Here is a 25236-nt window from a genome sequence, read left to right as displayed (position 1 = left end):
TTTCTGTAGATTCACTGTGATGTAACTAAATTTAAGTTTCTTTTTTACTTACTCTGTTTCGGATTCTCTGTGCTTCTTGAATCTATGGATGCTCCTTTTTCATCAGTCTGGAAAACTTTCTGCCATTATCATTGCTTACTGTCTCTCTTGTTCTGTCTCCTTCAGCAATTCAGATCACGTAGACTTTAAACTTTCTCACTGTATTTTCTAATTCTTACTGTCTTTTTGTACATGTCAGCTTTTTCTTTCTTAGTGTTATATTCCAAATGATATTTCCTTTTTCCCCTGTGTTCTACAGTTTTTGAGTTTCTGATTTTGGTTATTTTTCATTTGTAGAAGTCTATCATTGCTAGAAATTCTGCTTCTTTTTATTTTCAAATCTGTATTGCTTTTTATTTTATAATTTCCTGTTCCCTGTAGGTATTTCCTAGTGTGTGACTTACTTATTCATGTTTATTAAATGTAGTTCTACAGTATATGTGGTCATTCTAATATCAGAACCATCATTCTCGGCAAACTAACACAAGAACAGAAAAGCAAATACCGCATGTTTTCACTCACAGGTGGGAGTTGAACAATGAAAACATATGGACACAGGGAGGGGAACATCACACACCGGGCACTGTTGGTAGGTTGGGGGTTGGGGAGGGAGAGCATTAGGAGAAATACCTAATGTAGATGACGGAGGAGGATGCAGCAAACCACCATGGCACGTATATACCTATGTAACAAACCTGCGCGCTCTGCACATGTACCCAGAACTTAGAGTACAATTAAAGAAGGTCATCTTCTGTCTGTGGTGCCTGTCATATCTTGTTCATGCCCAGATCTTCCTGGTTTCTTGGAGGCCTGAATGTTGTCTATCCTTCCAGGACACTGTTCCTGAAACTCTTTACAGGGCATTCCCTGAAGTCAAGTATGGATATTCCTTTCTCCAGGCACCTAAGGGCTCTGCCAGTTGGGGCAGGGCTTCAGGTCAGCATCCTTTGTACAGCATCAGTATGTAAATCCCTGACAGTGTAGGTAGGAGACTGTAACTTCCCAGGGCAGCCTTCTCAGTTTTCAGGAGCGTGAATGTGTGTGGAAGGGTTGGCGAATGGATCTAGTTTTTCTTTACTTTGAGAGGATAACCCCCTCTCTGCAGGTGCCCGTTTCTGTGTGAGGTGACTCATAAAACTCTGTGTGCTGGGAGGGTCTGAGTGCAGGGGTCCCACTGATACCTGTGCTGTGCTGTTGCTGAGTGCCTGCTGGGCACAGTCAGCTCCGTGCTCTCACGTTCTCAACTCTCTGCCTAAGGCTTTCCTTCAGAAACTAGTCTGAAAGCTCCCCCTGTTTTCAGAGCTTAAGGTTTAGGGTATTTATATTTTATCTGGCATTTTTCATTGTTTTCAGTAAGAGAGTTAATCCAAGTCACAGTACTTACCCTAACTAGGAACCTGTTTGTCATGGTCATGGTCATAGCAACGAATTCCAAGTCATCAAATAAGCTATGACTTGCTGGGATGTTCTTGCTCATTCTTTTGCCTAATGAACAGTAACCTTATGGCTAATTTGTTATGGTCCAGTATTTATAAATGTCTATATTGCATTTAAATAGAAATTAGGTTATTTTCTAATCATGAAATGCAAGCATACTAATTGTTGTAACTACAGCATGTATTGTGGTAGAAAAGGTATTATTGCAACTTACTGGCTTCATAAAAACATTTTTTAATGTTATAACTCATAAGAAATTTTCTAATTACCTCTTGTTGAGCATGACTGGAATACATGAAGAGGAAGACCCAGCACCCCAGGGAACGTACTGTTGTTTGAAGTGTTAGCACATGTGGTGTCCAAGGCTGTTGATCAATACTACATTGTATGAAGTGGCCAAATGCATTTGGTTCTTGCTGAGCACAGACACTTAATTCAGATTTTCCCCAGAGTTTTAGACTCTTTAGCTCCTCAGAGTTGAAATAATCAATCTGGCCTATAGGGCAGTCAGAAAGCCACATGTTTGTTTTGTACAGAGAATTTGTTCCCACTCATGGTGACTTAGGAAAATATTAACAGCAAAGGGAGAAATGAAGATGACTTCTTTGTTAGAAAATTCTGGCTGCAATATACATAATTTAATTAAAATATTTCTGTCTTTAAGTTTAGAAAGTAAGCTAAGCCTTCATACTTTTTAACAAAAAAAACCCTATCCTTTTGTAAATTTTTCAGGGAGAGGCTGGAGCCTAATAAATATTGAATAATTTAGCCCTAAACCACTTATTTGAATTAATACTTAGTGTTGGTGGGGACATGGAGGAAATGGAACCCAGAAACTCTACACGCAGAGTGTGTGTTGTTACAGCTCCTCTGAAAACCTGTTTGGCAGTAGTTAACTACAGCTGAGCATAGGCGTATACTGTGACTCAGCAATTTTACTTCTAAGCATATATTCAATAGGATGACATATACACAAGAATGCTCATAGCTGCAGACTGGAAACTACCCAGATGCCCATCAGCAGTCGATGCATGAATACATTATGGTATAGTGAAATGACGGAGTGTTCTTCCACAGAGAAAATCAACGACCTACAATTACAAGTAATGGCATGGATAAACCTTACACATTTAATATGGCACTAAAGTTAACAAATACAAAATACCGTGATTCCATTTGCAAAAAGTTTAAGAATAGACAAAACTATTCCAGGTTGGGATAGTGGTTACTCTTGGGTGGTGACTGGTAGGTCTTGACAAAGGGGGCTTCACGATATCCCGTTCCTTCATCTCGGTGCTGCTTACATGGTGTATTCACATTGCGAAAATTATCTAAATTGTATACTTAGGATAAGTACATCTTATGTATGGATCTTATTTGTGAATTAAAAATTTACGTAAATATGAAAAAAGGCTTAGAAGTTGGTAAAGGTCTAAGCCTGTATACAGGTTGATTATTCCCTTATCTAAAACAGTTGCCACTAGAAGTGATTCAGATTTTGGGTGGTTTGGGGTTTGGAAATCTGTGAATTTTGGGAATATTTGCATTATCCTTACTGGTTGGACATGCCTAATCTGAAGCTCTGAACCACTCCAGTGAGCAGTGCTTCTGTGTCACATTGGTGCTCAGAAAGTTTCAAGCTGGGCATGGTGCCAAGCTCCTGTAGTTGCAGCTACTTGGGAAGCTGAGGTGGGAGGATAGCTTGAGCCTAGGAGTTCAAGGCCAGCCTGGGCAACGTAGCCCTAACCCCATTTCTAAAAGGAAGAGAAACAGGTTTCAAATGTTGGAGCATTTCAGATTTTAGAGTTTTGGATTGTACGTACAATCATGCCTTGCTTATGGATGGAGCTAGATTCTGAAAATGCCTTGTTTGGTGATCTTTTCTGCTGTGCAGACATCACAGAATGCACTTACTCCAACCTAGATGGTGCAGCCCACTAACACCTAGGCCACACGGTATAGCCTGTAGCTTCTAGACTGTAAACCTGTACAGCGCTTTACTGCACTGAGTATTGTAGGTGAGTGTAACAGGTGGTAAGTATACCAAGCAGAGGTCTGGTGGAAATGCTGCATAAAGATAGACGGTATATCCTGATAGGATACTTACACTGAGTATTGTAGGTGATTGTAACGGGTGGTAAGTATACCAAGCAGAGGTCTGGTGGAAATGCTGCATAAAGATAGACGGTATATCCTGATAGGATACTTACACTGAGTATTGTAGGTGATTGTAACGGGTGGTAAGTATACCAAGCAGAGGTCTGGTGGAAATGCTGCATAAAGATAGACGGTATATCCTGATAGGATACTTACACTGAGTATTGTAGGTGATTGTAACGGGTGGTAAGTATACCAAGCAGAGGTCTGGTGGAAATGCTGCATAAAGATAGACGGTATATCCTGATAGGATACTTACACTGAGTATTGTAGGTGATTGTAACGGGTGGTAAGTATACCAAGCAGAGGTCTGGTGGAAATGCTGCATAAAGATAGACGGTATATCCTGATAGGATACTTACACTGAGTATTGTAGGTGATTGTAACGGGTGGTAAGTATACCAAGCAGAGGTCTGGTGGAAATGCTGCATAAAGATAGACGGTATATCCTGATAGGATACTTACACTGAGTATTGTAGGTGAGTGTAACAGGTGGTAAGTATATCAAGCAGAGGTCTGGTGGAAATGCTGCATAAAGATAGATGGTATATCCTGGTAGGATACTTACACTGAGTGGAGCTTGCAGGACTGGAGTTGCTCTGGGCGAGTCAGTACTGAGAGCTGAGTCAGTGTGAAGGCCTAGGATATCGCCATACACTACAGTAGACATTATCAGTGCTGTTCACTTAAGCTACACTAATTTTTTCTTTCTTTCTTTTTTTTTTTGAGACGGAGTTTCGCTCTTGTTGCCCAAGCAGGAGTGCAGCGGCGCAATCTCGGTTCACCGCAGCCTCCGCCTCCTGGGTTCAAATGATTCTTCTTTCTTAGCCTTCCGAGTAGCTGGGATTACAGGCATGTGCCACCACGCCCGGCTAATTTTTTGTATTTTTAGTAGAGACGGGGTTTTTCCATGTTGGTCAGGCTGGTCTCGAACTCCCGACCTCAAGTGATCTGCCCTCCTTGGCCTCCCAGAGTGCTGGGATTGATTATAGGCATGAGCCACCGCACCCGGCTTACATTAAATTTATTAAAAAATATTTTTCGGGCAGGCACAGCGGCTCACATCTTCACCTGTAATCTTAGTTCTTTGGGAGACTGAGGCAGGAGAACCACTTGAGGCCAGGAGTCTGAAGACCAGCCTGGGCAATATAGTGAAACCCCTTGCCTATAAAAAAAAAAAAAAAAAAATTAACTGGGCATCGTGGTGCATGCCTGTAGAAAAAAAAATATATGGTTAGGTGCGGTGGCTCACTCCTGTCATCCCAGCACTTTGAGAGACCGAGGTGGGCGGATCACCTGAGGTCAAGAGTTCGAGACCAGCCAGGCCAGCATGGTGAAACCCCATCTGTGACCACATACGGTGGCTCACTCCTGTAATCCCAGCACTTTGAGAGACCGAGGTGGGCGGATCACCTGAGGTCAAGAGTTCAAGACCAGCCAGGCCAGCATGGTGAAACCCCATCTGTGACCACATACGGTGGCTCAGTCCTGTAATCCCAGCACTTTGAGAGGCCAAGGTGGGCGGATCACCTGTGGTCAAGAGTTCGAGACCAACTAGGCCAACATGGTGAAACCCCATCTCTCCTAAAAATACAAAAATTAGCCAGGTGTGATGGTGGGTGCCTGCAGTCCAGCTTGGGAGCCTGAGGCCGGAGAATCACTTGATCCTGGGAGCAGAGGTTGTAGTGAGCCAAGATCGCACCACTGCACTCCAGCCTAGGTAACAGTGAGATTCTGCCTCAAAATAAACAGAAGAAAACAAAAAAAATATATTTTTCTTTCTTTAATACTGAATTCTCTGTATCTTACTGTAACATTTTTACTTTATGAACTTTTAAAAACCTTTTGACTCTTTTGTGATAATACTCATTTTAAAACACATTGTACAGCTGTAGAAAAATATTTTCTTTATATCCATATTTGATAAGCCTTTCTTTTGAAATTTTTAATTAAAATTTTTTTCCTTTCTAAACTTTTGTTAAAAATGAAGACGAAATGACACACAGTTAGCCTGGGCTTACACAGGGTCCGGATCATTAAGACCTTGTCAGAAGCAGCAGGAATTTTCTGCTCCATTATCAGCTTATGGGACCATCCTCATACATATCATCTGTTCTGACCAAGGCGTCATTATGCCGTGCGTGACTGTGTATATATAAAGTTAACTGATACGAATAAGCAGCTCTCTCTTTTATTGGTATGGATTCATATTCTGTATTAGTTTTCTGTTGCTGCTGTAACCAATTACCACAAGCCTAGTGGTTTAAAACAACACAAATATATTCTTACCGTTCTGGAGAGTCAGAGCTTGAAATGAGTTTCGGGGTGTCAGCATGGCCGTGAACCTTCCCAAGGCTCTAGGGGAAGGCTCTGCTTCCTTGCCCTTTCCACCTTCTTGAGGCCACCTGCATTCATTCTTAGGCTCCGGGCCCCTTCTTCCATCTTGAAATCCAGCAGAGCAGCATCTTCAAATCTCTCTGTAGCCTCTGCTTTTATTGTCACATCTTCTCTGACTCTGACCATCCTGTCACCCTTTGAGGATCCTTATTATTATATTGGATATATATTATATCTCTCAAGAGCCTGAACTGAATCTCCTCTGCAAACTCCCTTTTGCTGTGTAAATAAGACTTGAAGGTTCTGGGGATCAGGACATGGCCGTCTTTGGAGAGGCGTCGTTCACCACAGATTTCTGTTTTATCAATGGCTTCATTACTGTATTGCCTTGGTGCTGCTCTTCTCCAGATGTGGCTAGCGCAAGCTCTTTCAGGTTGGCCTCTGTCACGGGTCCTTGTGACATACCCTGTCCTTTGCTGAGTGCTACCTTATTTTATGTTACAACAAGATATTCCATCCTCAGTTTGTTACTACTCGGCCCTGGCTATGAAGTTAGGCATTTCCGAGGAGCCCTGGTTTTCTTTATTGGGAAATGGCATCAGAGGGGCACTAAGTGTGCTCCTGTCTTCTGGAACATCTTAGCTTCTAGCCCTTCCAAGAAACATTAGGAAATACATGCAGGTATATGCACTGTGATGGTCCAAATGTGTCCTCAAACTTCATATGTTGAAACTTAATCCCCAAGTCACGGTATTAGGAGGTGATTAGATCACAAGGGTTCCCCTCTCATGAATGCAGTTAGTGTCCTTTTAAAGAACTTGAGGGAGTTGGTTTGGGCCTTCTACTTCTTCTGCCATGTGAGGACACAGCTAAAGGATGCCACCTTGGAAGCAGCCCTCACCAGACATCGAAACTGCTGGCATCTTGATCTTGGACGCCCCAGCCTCCTAAACTGTGAGGAACAAATTTCTGTTATGAAATTACCCAGGCTAAGGCCTTTGTTACAGCAGCCTGAGTAAATCAACACATATGCATATGAACACACATAGATACCACCACACATGTGTAGGAACACACATAGATACCAACACATACCCATATGAACACACATAGATACCAACACACATGTGTATGAACACACATAGACACCACCACATATGCATCTGAACACACATGGATACCAACACGTGTATGAACACATAGACACCAACACATATGCATAGGAACACACATAGACACTACCACACATGCGTAGGAACACAGATATCAACACACGTGTGTGAACACACATAGATACCACCACATATGCATATGAACAGACATATACCACCACATACACGTCTGAACACACATGGATACCAACACATGTATGAACACACATAGACACCAACACATGCATATGAATGCACGTAGATACCACCACATATGCATATGAGCACACATAGATACAAACACATATGCTTCTGAACACATAGATACCAACACACATGTATGAACACACATAGACACCAACACATATGCATAGGAACACACATAGATACAACCACACATGCATATGAGCACATAGAAACCAACACAAACGCATATGAACACACATAGATCCCAACACATACACATATGAATGCACATAGCTACCAATGTGTATGAACACAGACACCAACACATATGTGTATGAACACACATAGATACTACCACATATACATATGAACACATAAATATCAATACATACATGTCTGAACACACATAGATAAACACACGTGTATGAACACAGACACCAACACATATGCATATGAACACACATAGATACCAACACACATACATATGAACACACATAGACACCAACACACATGCATATGAACACACATAGATACCAACACACATGCATATGAACACATAGATACCAACACATATGCATGTGAACACACATAGACACCAACACACATGCATATGAACACATAGATACCAACACATATGCATGTGAACACACATAGACACCAACACATATGCATATGAACACACATAGATATCATACAGTCACAGACAGTTTGGCCCTCTGTATCCACAGATTCCACATCCTTGGATTCAACCAACAGCAGATAAAAAGTATTTGAAAAACAATGAAAAATGATAATATAACAATAAAAAAAATTTTTTAAATAGAGTATAACAACTATTTAGCTGGCACTTACATTGCATTAGGTGTTATAAGTCACCTAGAGATGATTTAAGGTATATGGGAGGTTGTGTGTAGTTTATATGCAAATACTAACGCCATTTTATATAAGGACTTAAAGATCCCTGGATTTTGTTATGGGGAAGGGATTCTAGTACCAAACTCTGTCTCATTTTGAGGCCCAGTTATATTCAGCATTCCCTGTGTGAACCTAGACTTCTCATCCCTTAAGTCAGGTTGTCTGCTCTGTTCCCTCCTCCTTTTCTCTCAAAGCCCCATTCAAAAGTCCCTCTGTGAGACTCTCCTACCCGCCCAGCAGAGACAGGCCCTCCTTGCTCTGGGGTCCATAGCTTTCTATACCACCCATCGTAACAGCCCTTACTATGCTATGCTCCTACTCAATTATGTGTTGACACATTGTTCTCTCCCTGGAGCCAGTCCACTGTGGATACTGAGGGACAGCTGTATGTACTTACATACACGTGCCTGTATGCACACACATACATATTTGGATTTGTGAGTTCACACTGCTCTCTTCATATTCAGCCCCCTGCACAGTTCTTTCTTGCCTTCACCCATTCTGTATTTGTGTGCCCCTTTGTGGAAGTTTTGGCTTCCAGTGCATTTTCTCATTTGCTTTCCTGTAATATATCTAAAATTGTCATGGAATTGCTTCACTGAAACCACTACCAAAACAAACCAAATGAAGTCAGGATTTGTTTGCAGAATTCCTTGCCTTCCCACCCTCTTCTCAAGCAGCACTTGGGGGTATACAGTCAATACTGTGTTCATAAGGTGCTTGGCTTAGCGCCCTTCCCTACTCTTAGTGTAGTCACAGTATTTGTTTGAAGCACAGTAGATTTGTGTCCATTTGCTTTCAATTTTAGGTTTTCTTTTGCTCCTTCCTTTTCTGTTGCTTTTGATTTTTTTAGATATGTAGAACATGAATGTGCTTCCAAAAAGTCAAAACTATGGAAAAAGATATATTCAGAGCAGTGTCACTCCCTTCCCTGAAATATATATCTGCTCTACTCCGTTGCCATTCCGTCATGCTCTCCTTACTCTTGCAGATTACCTACTTCATTGTTTTCTGGTTTATCCTTTTAATAATTTCTTTCTGTAAAGTGAGTATATGTTTTCTTATTTTTCCTTCTCACACTGAATGTAACATATATGTTCTTTTGCAGTTTGCCTTTTCAGTTAATAATGAGCATTAGAAATTACTCCATATCAGTTCATAGAGCTTTTTCTCACTCTTTGTTAAAACAGTATAGTATTCCACCAGTGTTTGGCCCTCTAGGTAGTTGCTAATATTTGCAGTTTTAAGCAGCAAATAACCTTGTTCATGTTCACATTCCTACTGGAGGTGTATCTTCAGGATAAATTGCAATCTGGCAGTTTAATCACTAGAAGGGTGATGTTGGGATCAAAGGGTGAAGGTACTTGCACTTTTGTTAGCCTTATGTGGGCTTTTACCATTGTCTTTCTCACCAGCAGTGTATGAGAATGCCTGTTTTGACACCGTCTTGCCAATAATGTGTTACCCACTGAATGTGACCATAGCAATTCTTAACATTTTTATAGCTATTTAATATTGCAAAGAAGATTTAAACAAAGCACCAATCTTGGGCAACAGTAACTTTAAGAATAAATGAAATAAGGTTCAGTGAAGCAAGTGTTATTTGCTGTTGTTTAGCTTATATGTCCCAGACCTCTCTTAGCATTCCTAAGTCATAGGCGTTCATTTCGTTTGGGACATGCCGTTGAGAATCAGTAACATGCAGAGAAACTAATAATGTGCATGCATATTCACACACTTTAAAAAATGGGTGGGGGTCCTAGTTTTTGAGCGAAGAAATAAAAGTCACCCGACTTGGGATTTTCCATTTTCAAAGAGTTCAGTAGGTCTCTGCTTTTAGAACACGCTGACAAATGAACTTGCACAAGTAAATATCTTCAAGAAATCAATATTGCTAGTATTATTAAAATTCCTTGGATTATTCCATGTAAGTGTATTATACCTACACTGAAATAAATAATTAGTGATGGAATTTTTTAATGGAGATCACTGGTACAGAGGAGCTTGATTAGGGTGCAGTTGTATTTATTTTAATACCATTAGCTATATGAGTATAGATGTTACAAAATATATAGCATATAGTAGTGCATATAAACATGTGATGTATATGTATATAAATTCTGTGGAAGATTCTGGAAGGGCAGAACACTGGTGAGCAAATTAGCCAACTCCACAGCAGCAAAAAGCACTCATTGTCTATTGTCTCAATGATTCAGTCTCTTTTTATTTATTAATTATTATTATTATTATTTTTTGAGACAGAGTTTCACTCTTGTTACCCAGGCTGGAGTGCAATGGCGCGATCTCGGCTCACCGCAACCTCCGCCTCCTGGGTCAGGCAATTCTCCTGCCTCAGCCTCCTGAGTAGCTGGGATTACAGGCACGTGCCACCATGCCCAGCTAATTTTTTGTATTTTTAGTAGAGACGGGGTTTCACCATGTTGACCAGGATGGTCTCAATCTCTTGACCTCGTGATCCACCCGCCATGGCCTCCCAAAGTGCTGGGATTACAGGCGTGAGCTACCGCGCCCGGCAGATTCAGTCTCTTTTTAAAAAGGTGACCTAGTATCAGTGGGCAAAGCCATGCCCATTTGAAGGTTTGGAGCACATTCACTGTCATATACTGTGTCAGGTTTTGTCATCACGGTTTTGTCACTGTGACTTGGAAGTGATTTAATGAAGAACTTTTAGGCTTTGTCCTTTTTCTGTTGCTCTTTCTTGTCTTGCTGCATTGTTGCTGTTTGCTGTTGGGCTGCCATTAAAGCATACAGTTCTAATCTGCCTTCTCAAAATGCAGACTGAGGTTCACCGTGTATCAGACTGCACTCTCCAGTTATTCTTTTAAATCAGGAGACCTCATGTAACACGATTACTCAGTAAATAGAGTATTAACTCATTCTTTGTGTCGGCATGTTATGGCTTTGAAATTTCTCAGGTCCTGATAGACAGTTTAGCCACAACTTTAGACAAGAATCAATGGATGCTAAAGGAAATAAAGAAATGGATACTACTGTTTAAAAGGATATTTGGAAGAGAGAATTTGCCATCTCTGGGCAGAGGTACTGGTGGTGGCAGCAAATCTGTACGGGTCTGCAACAGTGTCAGCTCCTGCCTCCTCAGAGGAAAGAATTCAACTGAGGGGCATAGGCTCGAGGCAAGTGTTAGAGCCAGAGTGAAAGTTTATTTAAAAGCTTCACGGCAGGAACCAAAGGAAGTAAACAACAATTGGAAGAGGGCCAGGTGGGCACCTTGAGAGAGTCCAGTTTGTGGTTTGACCTTGGACTTGGGGCTTTAAATGTCACATGCTTCCCAGGTCTCATCTCTTCTCCCCTGATTCTTCCCTTGGGGCAGGTTGTCCGCGTGTGCGGTGGCTTCCAGAACTTGTGGGGCCGCGTGCTCACTGTGTGACGTTGTACACATGCTCACTTGGAGCAGTTCTTCCCTTACTACTAGAAGGTCCTATGCCAGTTAAACTCCACCGTTTTGCCTCTTAGTGCACATTGAGCCCAGTCACGTAACTCCTAAGATCTTGTTGAGAAGCTTCTGATCTCCAGTTCCAGATGTTTCTATCCGTTGGGAGACTGTCTTCGCTGGCACTGACTTGTGTCCGATTAGAGTGACAGTAACAACTGCCTATCACCCGATGTCGCCTGGTATTCCTGGTTGGGGTGGGGTCCCTCTCCTGCCAGCTCATGTCTGCCTGACTACCTGCTGTCACAGCATGAGCTTGGATTATGAGGGAAGAACCTCCCTTCTGCATGTAGGTGCTCTGTCCTGGAAAGTGGTCTGGTTGAAGACAGAGAGAAGCTGTTAGCTGGAAACATATGCCTGGCCCTTCTGTAGCTGTGAGGCCATGGATGGTCTGTACTGAGCCTCTTGTTTTTTTTGTAGGTAGTATTGGGGAGTGGCCTTAAACCCTGGATGAAGGAAGGGATGGGGGTAGCAGAGTAGCTAAAATTGTCAGCATAAGAAATAAAAATGCATTGGTTGCTGGCAGAGCTGAGAAAAGAGGAAAGGAGGCAGGAAGCAAGGGAAAGGCTGCCTAGAAGCCAGAAAGTGAGGCGGCAGGGCAGGAACACAGAGCTGGTGAAGGACGAAGGCCTGTGAGAAAAGTTAAAGTTGCAAGTGATTGAAGATGGTTAAAAACAGGTAGACTTCAGTTGGAGTCACTGCAGTAAAACCTGAGTCACCGCAGACTCTCAGTGAAGTCTGGTGTACATACCAACGATTTGTGATGAGTCACCGCAGACTCTCAGTGAAGTCTGGCGTACATACCAACGATTTGTGATGAGTCACCGCAGACTCTCAGTAAAGTCTGGCGTACATACCAACGATTTGTGATGAGTCACCGCAGACTCTCAGTGAAGTCTGGCGTACATGCCAACGATTTGTGATGAGTCACCGCAGACTCTCAGTAAAGTCTGGCGTACATACCAACGATTTGTGATGAGTCACCGCAGACTCTCAGTGAAGTCTGGCGTACATACCAACGATTTGTGATGAGTCACCGCAGACTCTCAGTGAAGTCTGGCGTACATACCAACGATTTGTGATGAGTCACCGCAGACTCTCAGTGAAGTCTGGCGTACATACCAACGATTTGTGATGAGTCACCGCAGACTCTCAGTAAAGTCTGGCGTACATACCAACGATTTGTGATGAGTCACCGCAGACTCTCAGTGAAGTCTGGCGTACATGCCAACGATTTGTGATGAGTCACCGCAGACTCTCAGTGAAGTCTGGCGTACATACCAACGATTTGTGATGAGTCACCGCAGACTCTCAGTGAAGTCTGGCGTACATACCAACGATTTGTGATGAGTCACCGCAGACTCTCAGTGAAGTCTGGTGTACATACCAACGATTTGTGATGAGTCACCGCAGACTCTCAGTGAAGTCTGGCGTACATACCAACGATTTGTGATGAGTCACCCCAGACTCTCAGTGAAGTCTGGCGTACATACCAACGATTTGTGATGAGTCACCGCAGACTCTCAGTGAAGTCTGGTGCACATACCAACGATTTGTGATGAGTCACCACAGACTCAGTGAAGTCTGGTGTACATACCAACGATTTGTGATGAGTCACCGCAGACTCTCAGTGAAGTCTGGCGTACATACCAACGATTTGTGATGAGTCACCGCAGACTCTCAGTGAAGTCTGGCGTACATACCAACGATTTGTGATGAGTCACCGCAGACTCTCAGTGAAGTCTGGTGTACATACCAACGATTTGTGATGAGTCACCGCAGACTCTCAGTGAAGTCTGGCGTACATACCAACGATTTGTGATGAGTCACCCCAGACTCTCAGTGAAGTCTGGCGTACATACCAACGATTTGTGATGAGTCACCGCAGACTCTCAGTGAAGTCTGGCGTACATGCCAACGATTTGTGATGAGTCACCGCAGACTCTCAGTGAAGTCTGGCGTACATACCAACGATTTGTGATGAGTCACCGCAGACTCTCAGTGAAGTCTGGCGTACATGCCAACGATTTGTGATGAGTCACCGCAGACTCTCAGTGAAATCTGGTGCACATACCAACGATTTGTGATGAGTCACCACAGACTCAGTGAAGTCTGGTGTACATACCAACGATTTGTGATGAGTCACCGCAGACTCTCAGTAAAGTCTGGCGTACATACCAACGATTTGTGATGAGTCACCGCAGACTCTCAGTGAAGTCTGGCGTACATACCAACGATTTGTGATGAGTCACCGCAGACTCTCAGTGAAGTCTGGCGTACATGCCAACGATTTGTGATGAGTCACCGCAGACTCTCAGTGAAATCTGGTGCACATACCAACGATTTGTGATGAGTCACCACAGACTCAGTGAAGTCTGGTGTACATACCAACGATTTGTGATGAGTCACCACAGACTCAGTGAAGTCTGGTGTACATACCAACGATTTGTGATGAGTCACCGCAGACTCTCAGTGAAGTCTGGTGTACATACCAAGAATTTGTGATGAGTCACCGCAGACTCTCAGTGAAGTCTGGTGTACATACCAACGATTTGTGATGAGTCACTGCAGACTCTCAGTGAAATCTGGTATACATACCAACAATTTGTGAGTCCTCTAAATTTAGTTATTAAACAGCGGCTATGTTCTATGACTTTCACTGGTGGGTAGAAATCAACAAAGACCAACCGAATGAGAACAACAGGTGGTTTTTTCAGAGCTGCTACAGCAGAGAAGTTGGCCATCACTGGCCTTTGGCAGAGACTTAAAGGCAAGTAGGGGAGTGGGAGAGGGAAGGCTTCAGTGTGCCCTGATGGGAGGCTCTTGGTGGGGGAATCTGGAAGTGGGCTTGTTAGAAGCAGGACATCCTATGTGATTGGTTAGGGGAATGTACTTGGCTTTCTCTAGCTGGCTCTAATTTGGACGAGTACAAAAAAAACTGAAGCTGACAGTCATCGACTACACCCTAAGCATCCCAGGCTGATTGCTGCAGAGGTTGTGGTCCTGGCCTTCCTCCTGCTTTCAGTAGAGGCCGTGAGTTAGAGTTCCATTGTCATGTATAGTCTGGCTACCACCAGTATATTCAATCTCCCAGAAGCAAATAGCGGGCAGGAGAAGGTAAAAAGCAGATAAGTGAGGTAGAAACTCAGAGTTGGCAGTGAACCGTGGGAAAGTAAATAAGCCTCTGCAAAGTCCCAGAAACCTTGGAAAGGACACTAAATTGCTTATAGCATGTAGGGCTGATGGTTTTATTTGAAACTCAAAGTTTAGGGTAGTCTCAGCTGATAATCAGGATACAAAAGCAAATAAAGTTTTCTTTCGTTCTAAAGAAACTGGCATTCGGTACCACAAACAAATAGTTTTATAAGTTCAGATCTTTTTAAAACTATCTTATTCATACTAAAAAAATAGTATGAATAGAGTTACAGCAGTGAGATAAAAAGTGGTCTCAAGAAAACCTTTTAGCTATTTGGTTTGCTCATGTATTCATTACTCATATATTCTTAGTAAGTGCCATTTGTGTGTTTGTTTATTCGTTTTTTAGGGTTGGGGTTCCATCCTATTGCTCAGGCTGGTCTCAAACAACTGGGTTCAAGCGATTCTCCCACCCCAGCCTCCTAAGTAGCTGGGACTACGAGTGTGAGCCACCATGCTCGGCTCTACCATCTTTGAGAAGTTAATAGTGAGCCAGAGTCAGGTCCTACTCTGAATGTCTTCTCTGTTGGGGGAGGTGGTGGGATGAGGATGGAGGGGATGACCGATACTGGAGCACGGTTTGAAGAGTGCTGTGTTGGTGGTGTGCACCGTGCATGCTGGGAGCCCTGTTTGGTCTAACAGAGTCTGGAGATGATTTTAAGAGGAGGCAGTTCTTGACCTAAGTCTTGAAGGCAAGGAGTGAGTGTTGTAGGCAGAAAGAATCGTGTTTGTGTCCACCTCCCTTCACCTTAGCCTTGGGTTGAGAGTCAAGCCCTTCGCCCAGCCCCCGTGGACAGGTGGTTAGAAAGGAGCATTGCCTGGGCTGCCTCAGCTTCGGCATGTGCTTGGGAGCTGGTGGGAACAATGCCTTACCTGTCGAGTGCGTTCTCAGGAATATACCCTTCACAGGTGTCGGGCTAGCATTTGAAACACTCTGATCAGAAGTTCTTACTTGGAAGTGTCTTTATCTTGATGGCCCTCTTGTTAGATTTTTTTTCCTTTGGTGAAATTAGTCTTTTTTTCAAGACATAGGGATTGGTCAGAAATTTTGTACAGGTGCCCCCCCCACCACCGATATCCTTACATGGGAAGGTACAGGAATCTAGTCAACGCAGCAGAGTGGTTTTCTTGACATTGGACACTGATTTGTTCATGAGTTTATTTCATTGAGCTTCTGCTGTCCCATTCTGGCGACACTTAAGGGAAGTTTACCTTGTACATTAAAGATCCTTGTACCTTGGAAGCCTGTGGGAGTCTATTGAGGCCTATGGATGCATTCTCAGAATGATGCTTTTATTATTTAAAATATTTAAAATATACAATATTTAAATATTTAAAATTTTAAAAATATTTGTGTATTATTTAAATTTAATTAATTTTTTTTTTTGAGACAGAGTCTCTCTCTGTCGTCAGGTTGGAGTGCAGTGGTGCGATCTCAGCTCACTGCCACCTCCACCTCCCAGGTTCAAGTGATTCTTCTACCTCAGCCTCCTAAGTAGCTGGGACTATAGGCACTCACTACCATGCCCAGCTAATTTTTGTATTTTTAGTAGAGACGGGGTTTCACTGTGTTGGCCAGGATGGTCTCAATCTCTTGACCTTGTGATCCACCTGCCTCAGCCTCCCAAAGGGCTGGGACTACAGACATGAGCCACCATGCCACATCTAATTAATTATTTTAGACCGTGTCTTGCTTTGTTACCTGGGCTGGGGTGCTGTGGTGCACTCACAGCTTACTGTAACCTGGAATTCCTGGGCTCTTGCAATTCTCCCACTTCAGCCTCCCAAAGTGCTGGGATTATAGGCAAGAGCCACTATGCCCAACCTCAGAATGATGTTTTTAAATGCAGAAAATAAATAAAATACATACAGTTTTTTAGGAAACTGTATGTATTGGAATTAAAAAATATTTTTTAAAGAGAAGAAATTTTTCCTGATGCTTGCGAGGTAGTCATGCTTGCTGTGTTTCCACGAGCTCCTTTCTGTTCTGGCCCAGCTCTGCCACCTCACTTTGGGTACCCGTGGAGCAGCTCTCTCTTATTTTACAGTAGTCCTCCTGGAAGTGTCACCTCGAGGGATCTGGGGCCAGAGGCTGAGGCTAGAACTTTTGCTCAATATGTCACTTGAGCAAATTTTTTTTTCTTTTAATTTCAGGTTACTTTCTTATCTTTGTCTGGTGTCCTCTGGATTATTATCTAGATGATTGTTTTAATTTTCATCTGTACATTTTCAAATTAAAGTAAAAATAAATTTCTCTAAATATCTCAAATAAATACATAAAAGAAGACCCAAGTCATTCCATGACTCTAATTCAGGCCTCAAAACAGCAGTAACAGTAGCACGCATGTCGGCCTCTTCCACGAAACCTGGATTTTCTGCATATCCCTATTTATATACTGTTGGTTATTTTATATTTGTGTAAATACATACTTATGAATTGGGTCTTTTCTTTCCTAGCCCGTAATAGCTATTAAATTTTGATAGTGGCAGTGACAAAATCCCTTTACCTACATACTGTGTCAGCTCATCTAAATAGTTACTTTCGTGTTTGTGTGTCTCTATCTGTATGTATCTAATGTGGGCCTACAAACAATGTTTGTGCCAGCATTTGGATGTATCAGTCACACAAATTTCCCTTTATCATTTAGAGAGAGAAAATAACCCGTGAGATTTATATGGACATATATTGTATTATTTTATTAAGTTTCCCTTTGATATGGTTTGGCTGAGTTCCTGCCCAAATCTCATCCTGAATTGTAGTTCCCATAATCCCTACGTGTCCCTGCCTCCCCGGTGGGAGGCAGCTGAATCATGGGCCGGTTACCCCTGTGCTGTTCTAATGTTAGTGAGTGAGTTCTCATGAGATCTGCTGGTTTTATAAGGGGCTTTTCCCCGTGTCCTCGGCACTCACTCCATCCTACCACCTTGTGAAGAAGGTGCCTGCTTCTCCTTTGCCTTCTGCCATGATTGTAGGATTCCTGAGGTCTCCCGAGCAATGCGGAACTGTGAGTCAATAAAAACTCTTTCCTTTATAAATTGCCCAGTCTCAGATATTTCTGTGTAGCAGCATGAGAACGGACTAATGACTAATACACCCCTGTTGGTGGTACTCCGTCCACTTCCAAGTTCATATACATGTCTGTTTCTATACTCCCTTTTCTGTTCCATTCATCTTGTCTACTCTGTGCTGTAGCATTTTATTTCCATCAGAGTAAATATGGAAACTTATTAGAGTTAGCCATCCTTTTCCCAAGCTTTTTTGGAAGTTTTCTGTAATCCTTGTTTTTTTTGTTTTGTTTTGTTTTGCTTTTTTTGAGACAGAGTCTCAGTTGCCCAGGCTGGAGTGCAGTGGCACAATCTCAGCTCATTGCTATCTCGGCCTCTCAGGTTCAAGCGATTCTCCCACCTCAGCCTCCCAAGTAGCTGGGGTTACAGGTGCCTACCACCATGCCTGGATAAGTTTTGCATTTTTAACAGAGATGAGGTTTCATCATGTTGTCCAGGCTGATCTTGAACTCCTGACCTCAAGTGATTTGCCCAACTCAGTCTCCCGAAGTGGCTCCTAGGCACGAGCTACTGTACCTGGACAGTTTTCTGTTCTTCTTGAACCTCTGCTTTCCATATATATTACAGAGTCAATATGAAGGGTTTGAAAACCTTGTTAGATTTTGTGTGTGTGTGTTGGAATTATAGATTAATTTTCAGAGAATTGGCCTCTCTTGAGTCTTCTTATTAAAGACTATGTTTTGGGAGGCCGAGGTGGGTGGATCACGAGGTCAAGAGATCAAGACCATCCTGGTCAAGATGGTGAAACCCCGTCTCTACTAAAAATACAAAACATTAGCTGGGCATGGTGACGCGTGCCTGTAATCCCAGCTACTCAGGAGGCTGAGGCAGGAGAATTGCCTGAACCCAGGAGGCGGAGGTTGCGGTGAGCTGAGATGGCGCCATTGCACTCCAGCCTGGGTAACAAGAGCGAAACTCCGTCTCAACAAAACAAAACAAAACAAAACAACTGTTTTACCTTCATTTATCCACTTCTCTAACATTCTTCTTTTCTTTATGTAGATATATATTCCTGATCTACAATTTTCCTTCCCTCTGAAGAATTTCTTTAAATATTTCTTACAAAGCAAATCTATTGGTGAAACATTTCTTCAATTCTTGTCTATGAGAAAGTCTTCATTTCTCCTTCAATTTTGAGGGATAATTTCATCACATACAGAATTCTAGGTTGGCGGCTTTTTTCTCTTAGCACTTTGGACATTTCATTCCAGCACAGTGTTTCAGGTGGACTGAACTTAGGTAAATGGGCCTTTCATGTAAGTTTTTATGTTTATCGAAGCCCAGGAGCTAGTCTGTGTTCCTTGTTTGCGATAGTTGTAGGTTTCAGAGACTAAGATTCCCTTTAGTAACTGAGTTGTTTTCTCTGCTGTTGTCTTCGGGTTTCCCTCCAAAGAACTCTGTCTTAAATACCACCTGTGCCACTCGTAAGACAGTGTTAAACTGAACCCATGTTAATGTTGTGGTAAGGTGGTGGGGGAAGGGGCGTTGCATAGTTCTGTGATTAGGTCTTACTCTTTTAGTTAGTACCTAGGGTGTGACCTTCACAAGTGCTTCTTAGTGTCCCCAGCCTCCCACTGTAGGTGAGACAAGAAGGCTAGAGGAGCCTGGAGTTGGGTATTTCCCTTGCCCGGGGAGTTAAGTTCTGCTAAAACCCCATTAAGTTAGGCTGTTGTAAAATAGTTTCCCTTGAGTCCAGACCTTTGTTAAACAATGCTCTGGACATACTTCAAAATAGTAAATTTCCTCTTCCCTTACTGAAGTACCGGGAGATTTTTTCACATTCACTCTGAGAAGTGGTGTTGGTGGGGAGCTCCTGACGGTAACACTTAGTGGCTCCCCTAACGCTGGGTCTCCAGGAGTGACTAATCTCCTGAGCTAGTCCATGCTCAGTCTCCAGCAGTCAGTCAGCCACCCTTTACCTGCTGTTCTGGTGGCTCCAGTGGTGAGTCCTGCTCCTGGTAAGCTGTGATTTTCCAAATTTGCTGTCCCTCTGGTTCTGGGCTTGATGGTTTCCTATGACTTCAGTTCTTTGATGTATCTAAGAAAAGTGGTTGATTTTTAGTTGTTCAGCCTTTTCTTTGTGGTATGGTTGGTTGTGATGATTTCCAAGCTCTCGACATGTTGGTCTAGAATCCAGAAGTCCATCAGAGACTATAGTACCTGTAAATATATGCATTTACATATACATACACACAAATATGCACATGTATACATTTATATCAATATATATATTCTTGCTAAGATCATGATATTGCCGTTGTCAACAGGATATTTTTTGAGTTATTTGATTGGTTGTTGGAGGTACGTATAAATGTTACTGACCATGGTCCTTGGGCTCTCAGTGCAATAGAAATTGACGAGGCCAAAAGAGTTTTCCCAAACAAGGCTTCATTGGAGCTCATGCATAAGGGAAGCATCATGAGAGAAAGAGAATTCCCTGACTGCCTCTCTGAAGAGCTGATTGGAATTTTTATTAGGCAAAGTGCAGGAATTGATAAATAGGGTAGGGTATGCAGGCTGGGCTGGGCAAAGCGGAACGTGAAGGGTCAGGGTGCAGGTCAGCACAGCTGGTTGCGATGTTTATCTTAAGAAATGGACCCGTGGTGGTCTGGCCAGTGGCACAAAGCTGTCATTCCTTCCTGAGGGGGACACTCCATGGTTGGTTTTGGATCTCCAAGGCCAGTTGTTGGAATTCATTAAGTAAAAGGCACGGTTAAACATGGGAGCGTAGAGCCAGAGCGTGAGTAAAGCCTTGGGGTTAGTGGGTGAGGCATCAGTGAGGCAGTGGTGTGGGTTTTGTGATTAGGGGAAATGCGTGGAAGAATGTGTATGAAAGAGTGCTCTAGTAAGGGTGAGCTGGAGCCAAGCCTTGTCCCTACTGTGTGTCGTAAATGCTGTTGATTTTTCTGTGTTCTTCTTCTGTCTGACAGGCTTTCTTTCCTGGCCATGTTTAATTGTTTTTGAATTTCTTGAGATGGGCTCTTAGATCTTTGTTTCAGTCTTACTCCTCTCCTGATACACAGTCTTCAGCCTTTAAGATAGCTGTTGGTCATGTTGATATCGTCGAGAGCAGTGTGTATTTCTTTCCTTTGCATAGTTTTTGCTTCAGACATGACTGCAGGTTTGGAGTTCTCAAAATGCTTTGGTGGAGCACGGTATCTTTGGGTGATGTGACCGGACATCACTTATTGGAAGAGGGTGAACAAAACACCACTGGTTCTTAGGGTCCTCATAAAAATATCGAGATACACTACTGCATGTACATTTCCTATGTCAAGTGGAGACAGAACATGTTAACGCAGATGGCCACCAAGCACGTATGGAGATTCTTGCCTGTGTGGGACGTTGATTTGTTTGTAGGGACAGCAAGATGTCATCTGGGTGTGCACAGATTCTCCTGCTCTTTTACCAGTATAGAGAGAACGAGCACACTAACAATGGGAATTTCGTTTATTGTTACTGAAATAATTCATCAAATGAAACAGTCGCTTTCATTGTTAGGCTAGAGTAGGGATTTATTCTTTCTTTTTTGGTATTTTGGAGGAAAATACTTGTTTATTTGGGTTACATTTCACTCCACGTTTGTGCTGTGATGTGACTAGGAGCTGACGGCTGGTTTGGGTAGGGATTTACATCTTTGGGGTCTGTTTCTAAAAATAACCAGGACGAGCTTGTAGTTGTTCGACGTATTTGATAAAACATGGGGCCTCTGTGTCTCTTCTTTCCCCAACATTTTGACTGTTGTTTAGGTTACACTTGACGTGTGATCATCAGCATATACATATCAGTTCGATGGTTTCATGCCAACCTGTGCTGACTAGATTTTGCATTACATTCTGAAGTTCGTTTCATAGACCCTGAAGGTTTTGAGAAATTGCTGTTTTGATTTTCATGATGTCATTTTGACCTGACGGCTTTTTTAGAGTTAAATGAACTTGGTGGTTTATGAAATGTCATGGAGAGTTTAAATCTGGGATAAACTTAGCCATTGTTTTTCTACCCCTTTGATTAGGGATTCTATCTGTGGAAAAAGATGTAGTTTGTGGCTGATATCAGTTTAGTGTTGATAGAGATTGGAACTGAGTGTTCTGCGTGCTTTCTTTTAGGTCGTTGAGTATATCCTGCCACCCTTGGTGTCCTTGGTCCAAAGCCAGAATGGTAAGTGTGATGTCAGCAGCAAGAATTCCATCAGCTACACATTCCATTTTCATTCTGTCTCCATGGAGCCATGTTCTTGGCGTTGTGTTCTTTCCCAGTGGAGTGGAGACTCTTCAGCTTGCGGTTGCTCTCAGAAACTGCATCTCTACTTGTGAACCAGGAGTTTGGGGATGGCAAGGAGGCGGCCGGCGTTGACTCTGACAGCAGTCTTCTGGCTCTCATTCGAGATGTCTTACTTCCCCAGTAAGTATCATGCAGCTGTATTCATGCAGGGAAGGGTGGGCTATCCAGGAGGCTCTGTCGAACTAGGTTCAGTGACGGCGCTGGGTCTTCCTGGCTTTATATTTATACACATATGCTTACGTACTCATTGTAAAAAAAGTTTAGAGACAGATGCAGTAACTGTTAGCCTGCAGAAGACTCAGGAGAACATGATTTTGAAGTTACACAGATTTTTTTTTTTTTTTTGAGACGGAGTTTCACTCTTGTTACCCAGGCTGGAGTGCAATGGCGCCATCTCGGCTCACCGCAACCTCCGCCTCCTGGGTTCAGGCAATTCTCCTGCCTCAGCCTCCTGAGTAGCTGGGATTACAGGCATGTGCTACCATGCCCAGCTAATTTTTTGTATTTTTGGTAGAGACAAGGTTTCACCATGTTGACCAGGATGGTCTCGATCTCTTGACCTCGTGATCCACCCGCCTCGGCCTCCCAAAGTGCTGGGATTACAGGCGTGAGCCACTGCACCCAGCAGTTATACAGATTTACAGGTGTTCATGGCTCAAGGGGTAAGGGTTATGATTCAAGATCAATATTACAAGACTATGGGAACATGAAATTGAGACTTCTCCTGGTTGTACTCGGGTATAAGTGAGATAGAGGTGATCCCTTTCCCCAAACTCTTGGAATTGAAATTATGTTTAGTTATGAGCAGGACTTTCTCAGGGGTTCGGTGGAGGTGGAACAGGTAATGAGTATTCATGAAGAGAAAGGGGTTTTGTGTTCTTTCACTCCATCGCTCGTAGAGCAAACACACAGCAGGATGACTCCTGAGACCATCTAATGCAAACGTGCGAAACTCCAGAGAGGACGCTGTCAATTTTATCTAAGTTAGTTCCCAAACCTGCATGTTATATGTCAGTATTAAAGAAGATTTTGCGAAATTAAACCAATGCTAGATTGTGTATTATGCATTAATATGCTGCCTGATCACGGCTTTCTTCAGGCCTGGGCCACAGTTGGGGTCAGCTCCGCAGATTTACAAGAAAGGCAGCCTAATGAACACTTCCCTCTGTTGTTGCAACTTCTTAAGATCTGTCCTCGTCAAAAAAAAATAATGATCATAATAAAGAAACTGATGTAATTACATTCTGATTTTGGCCAGTGTTAAGAGTTTGAACTCTCTCATATAATACGAGGTTCACATTAAAGAAAACCCAAATAACTGAAATTGCCGGTTGCTGTGGATGAAGCACTCAGCCACCCCAGTTGGTTGAGCAGGTGCCTTTCACTAAGTGTGTGGCTGTTCTGTGTCCACCCTCAGCCTTCCAGTGTCTGGGGGAGCCCGTCCTGACTGGCTGGAGCTTGGTCTGTAACGGCTTGATTGAAAGGCCCGACTCTTGTGTCTTTTTTCCTTTTACACTCTGCAGTTGGTTTCAGGGAGAGCTCATTAATATGTACTGTAAGAATACTTTTGATGCCCAAAGTAAGACAATTATCTGTATGAAAAAATTCTGAAACTGTGTCATGTGGAGTTTGCTCAATGATGAGCTGTCAGTAAGTACCTTTTCAGTTATATTCGTGATGTATGAGTGTGTGTCTGTGCTCTACACTTACGTGAATTCAATAAGTGATTATACCCTTCTCTAATGGGATTAATGCTTTTAGTGTGTTCTATGTTTTGAAAAGTATTCGTGTATAATTATAAGCATATTTCAGAAAAGGAAATGCCTTAAACATAGTTTTCGCACAAAATATGATACTCAAAGGATGTTCATTGAGAGCTGAATTCAGTGGCTCATGCCTGCAGTCCCAGGTACTTGGGAAGCTGAGACTGGAAGATTGCCTAGGCCAGCTTGGGCAGCATAGTTCACAAAAAACAAAAAGAAAAAGAAAATACGTGCTTTGGATATATGCTGTGTAAGAACTTGTAGAGAAGTGTTCTCAGGACCTGAGCTGTCTGCCCTGCACGGTAGGGATCACATTTACTCAAACAGGACCTCACAGTCCAGGCATAGATTTTTTGCAGCTCTGTTAATCTGAAACCACATTTCTGTATCTCTGAAGTCTTCCCGGTTTTGGCACAGTTTATAATAAAAAGTATTAACTCTAATTCAGTGATCCTGTGTTACTGATTCGAGCTGGGATTAAAGATTTCCTTTGGTGTGAGTCTGTACTTATTCCAGAGACGAGGCATTAAAGAGGAAAATGCAAATGTAAACCACACGATAGTTCAAGAACATAAGTAATGTAGATGAGTTCAAGTTTTTATTGAACAACTTGAAATGCACTTCAGATAACAGTGCGGAATTTATCTGGATGTGATGTGGAAAGTTTTCAAAGCTTTCAGACTGATTTTGTCGTGGAGTGTAAGCCTTGGCCCTCATCTCAGTCTCCAAGCCCTGGTTTTCTCATCTGTAGAATAGTACCTACCTCAGATGATCATTGTCCAGATTACATAGGGTGCTTCTTTTAAAACACTTAGTACAGCGTATGGCAAATGGTACCCTGTTGACAAGTGTTTAGTACTGTCACTATTATTACCAGGCTCATTATTTTAATCTCATGTTCATCTTTAAAGTGAAGATCATAATAGAACAATAATAGTAATGGTACATACTTCATAGAAATGAATTGGCCATTAAAATAGATAATGTTTATCGTGCCTTCCTGGCATATATAGTAAGGGCTAATAGAAGAAATGTAAAAAAAATTGTAAAGGAAATATAAGTAACACATTCGTTTAACTTCTTTGACTCTGGAAAACTAGAACCTTGGCAAGGAGTTTGATCTTTGAAGGTACCTCTTGGTAAGAATAAGTTTAGAAATACTAAAAATGGAAAGTCCATGTTCTCCACTGAGTATGTGAACATAATAGCTTAAGAATGAAGAAGTCACTAGAGTCCA

The 25236-nt window shown here is 42.5% G+C and overlaps 1 protein-coding gene across 23 annotated transcripts in view; it reads left to right on the top strand.

Moving 5' to 3' along the window:
* The window catches only part of ULK4 (unc-51 like kinase 4), a 677547-nt gene that overhangs the window by 230255 nt on the left and 422056 nt on the right, over window positions 1-25236 (top strand). For all 23 annotated transcript variants that reach the window (XR_013528778.1, XR_013528777.1, XR_008477287.2 and 20 more), the window contains 2 exons: window positions 22062-22113; window positions 22212-22356. Coding sequence is in view for 15 of the 23 variants with exons in the window: in XM_078354734.1 (XP_078210860.1) it covers window positions 22062-22113; window positions 22212-22356 (197 nt within the window). In the remaining 8 variants the exon portion in view is untranslated. The remainder of the gene's footprint in view (window positions 1-22061; window positions 22114-22211; window positions 22357-25236) is intronic.

Source organism: Callithrix jacchus, chromosome 17 (genome assembly GCF_049354715.1).
Source record: "Callithrix jacchus isolate 240 chromosome 17, calJac240_pri, whole genome shotgun sequence".
NCBI lineage: Eukaryota > Metazoa > Chordata > Mammalia > Primates > Cebidae > Callithrix > Callithrix jacchus.
This window is presented reverse-complemented; position numbering and strand designations above follow the sequence as displayed.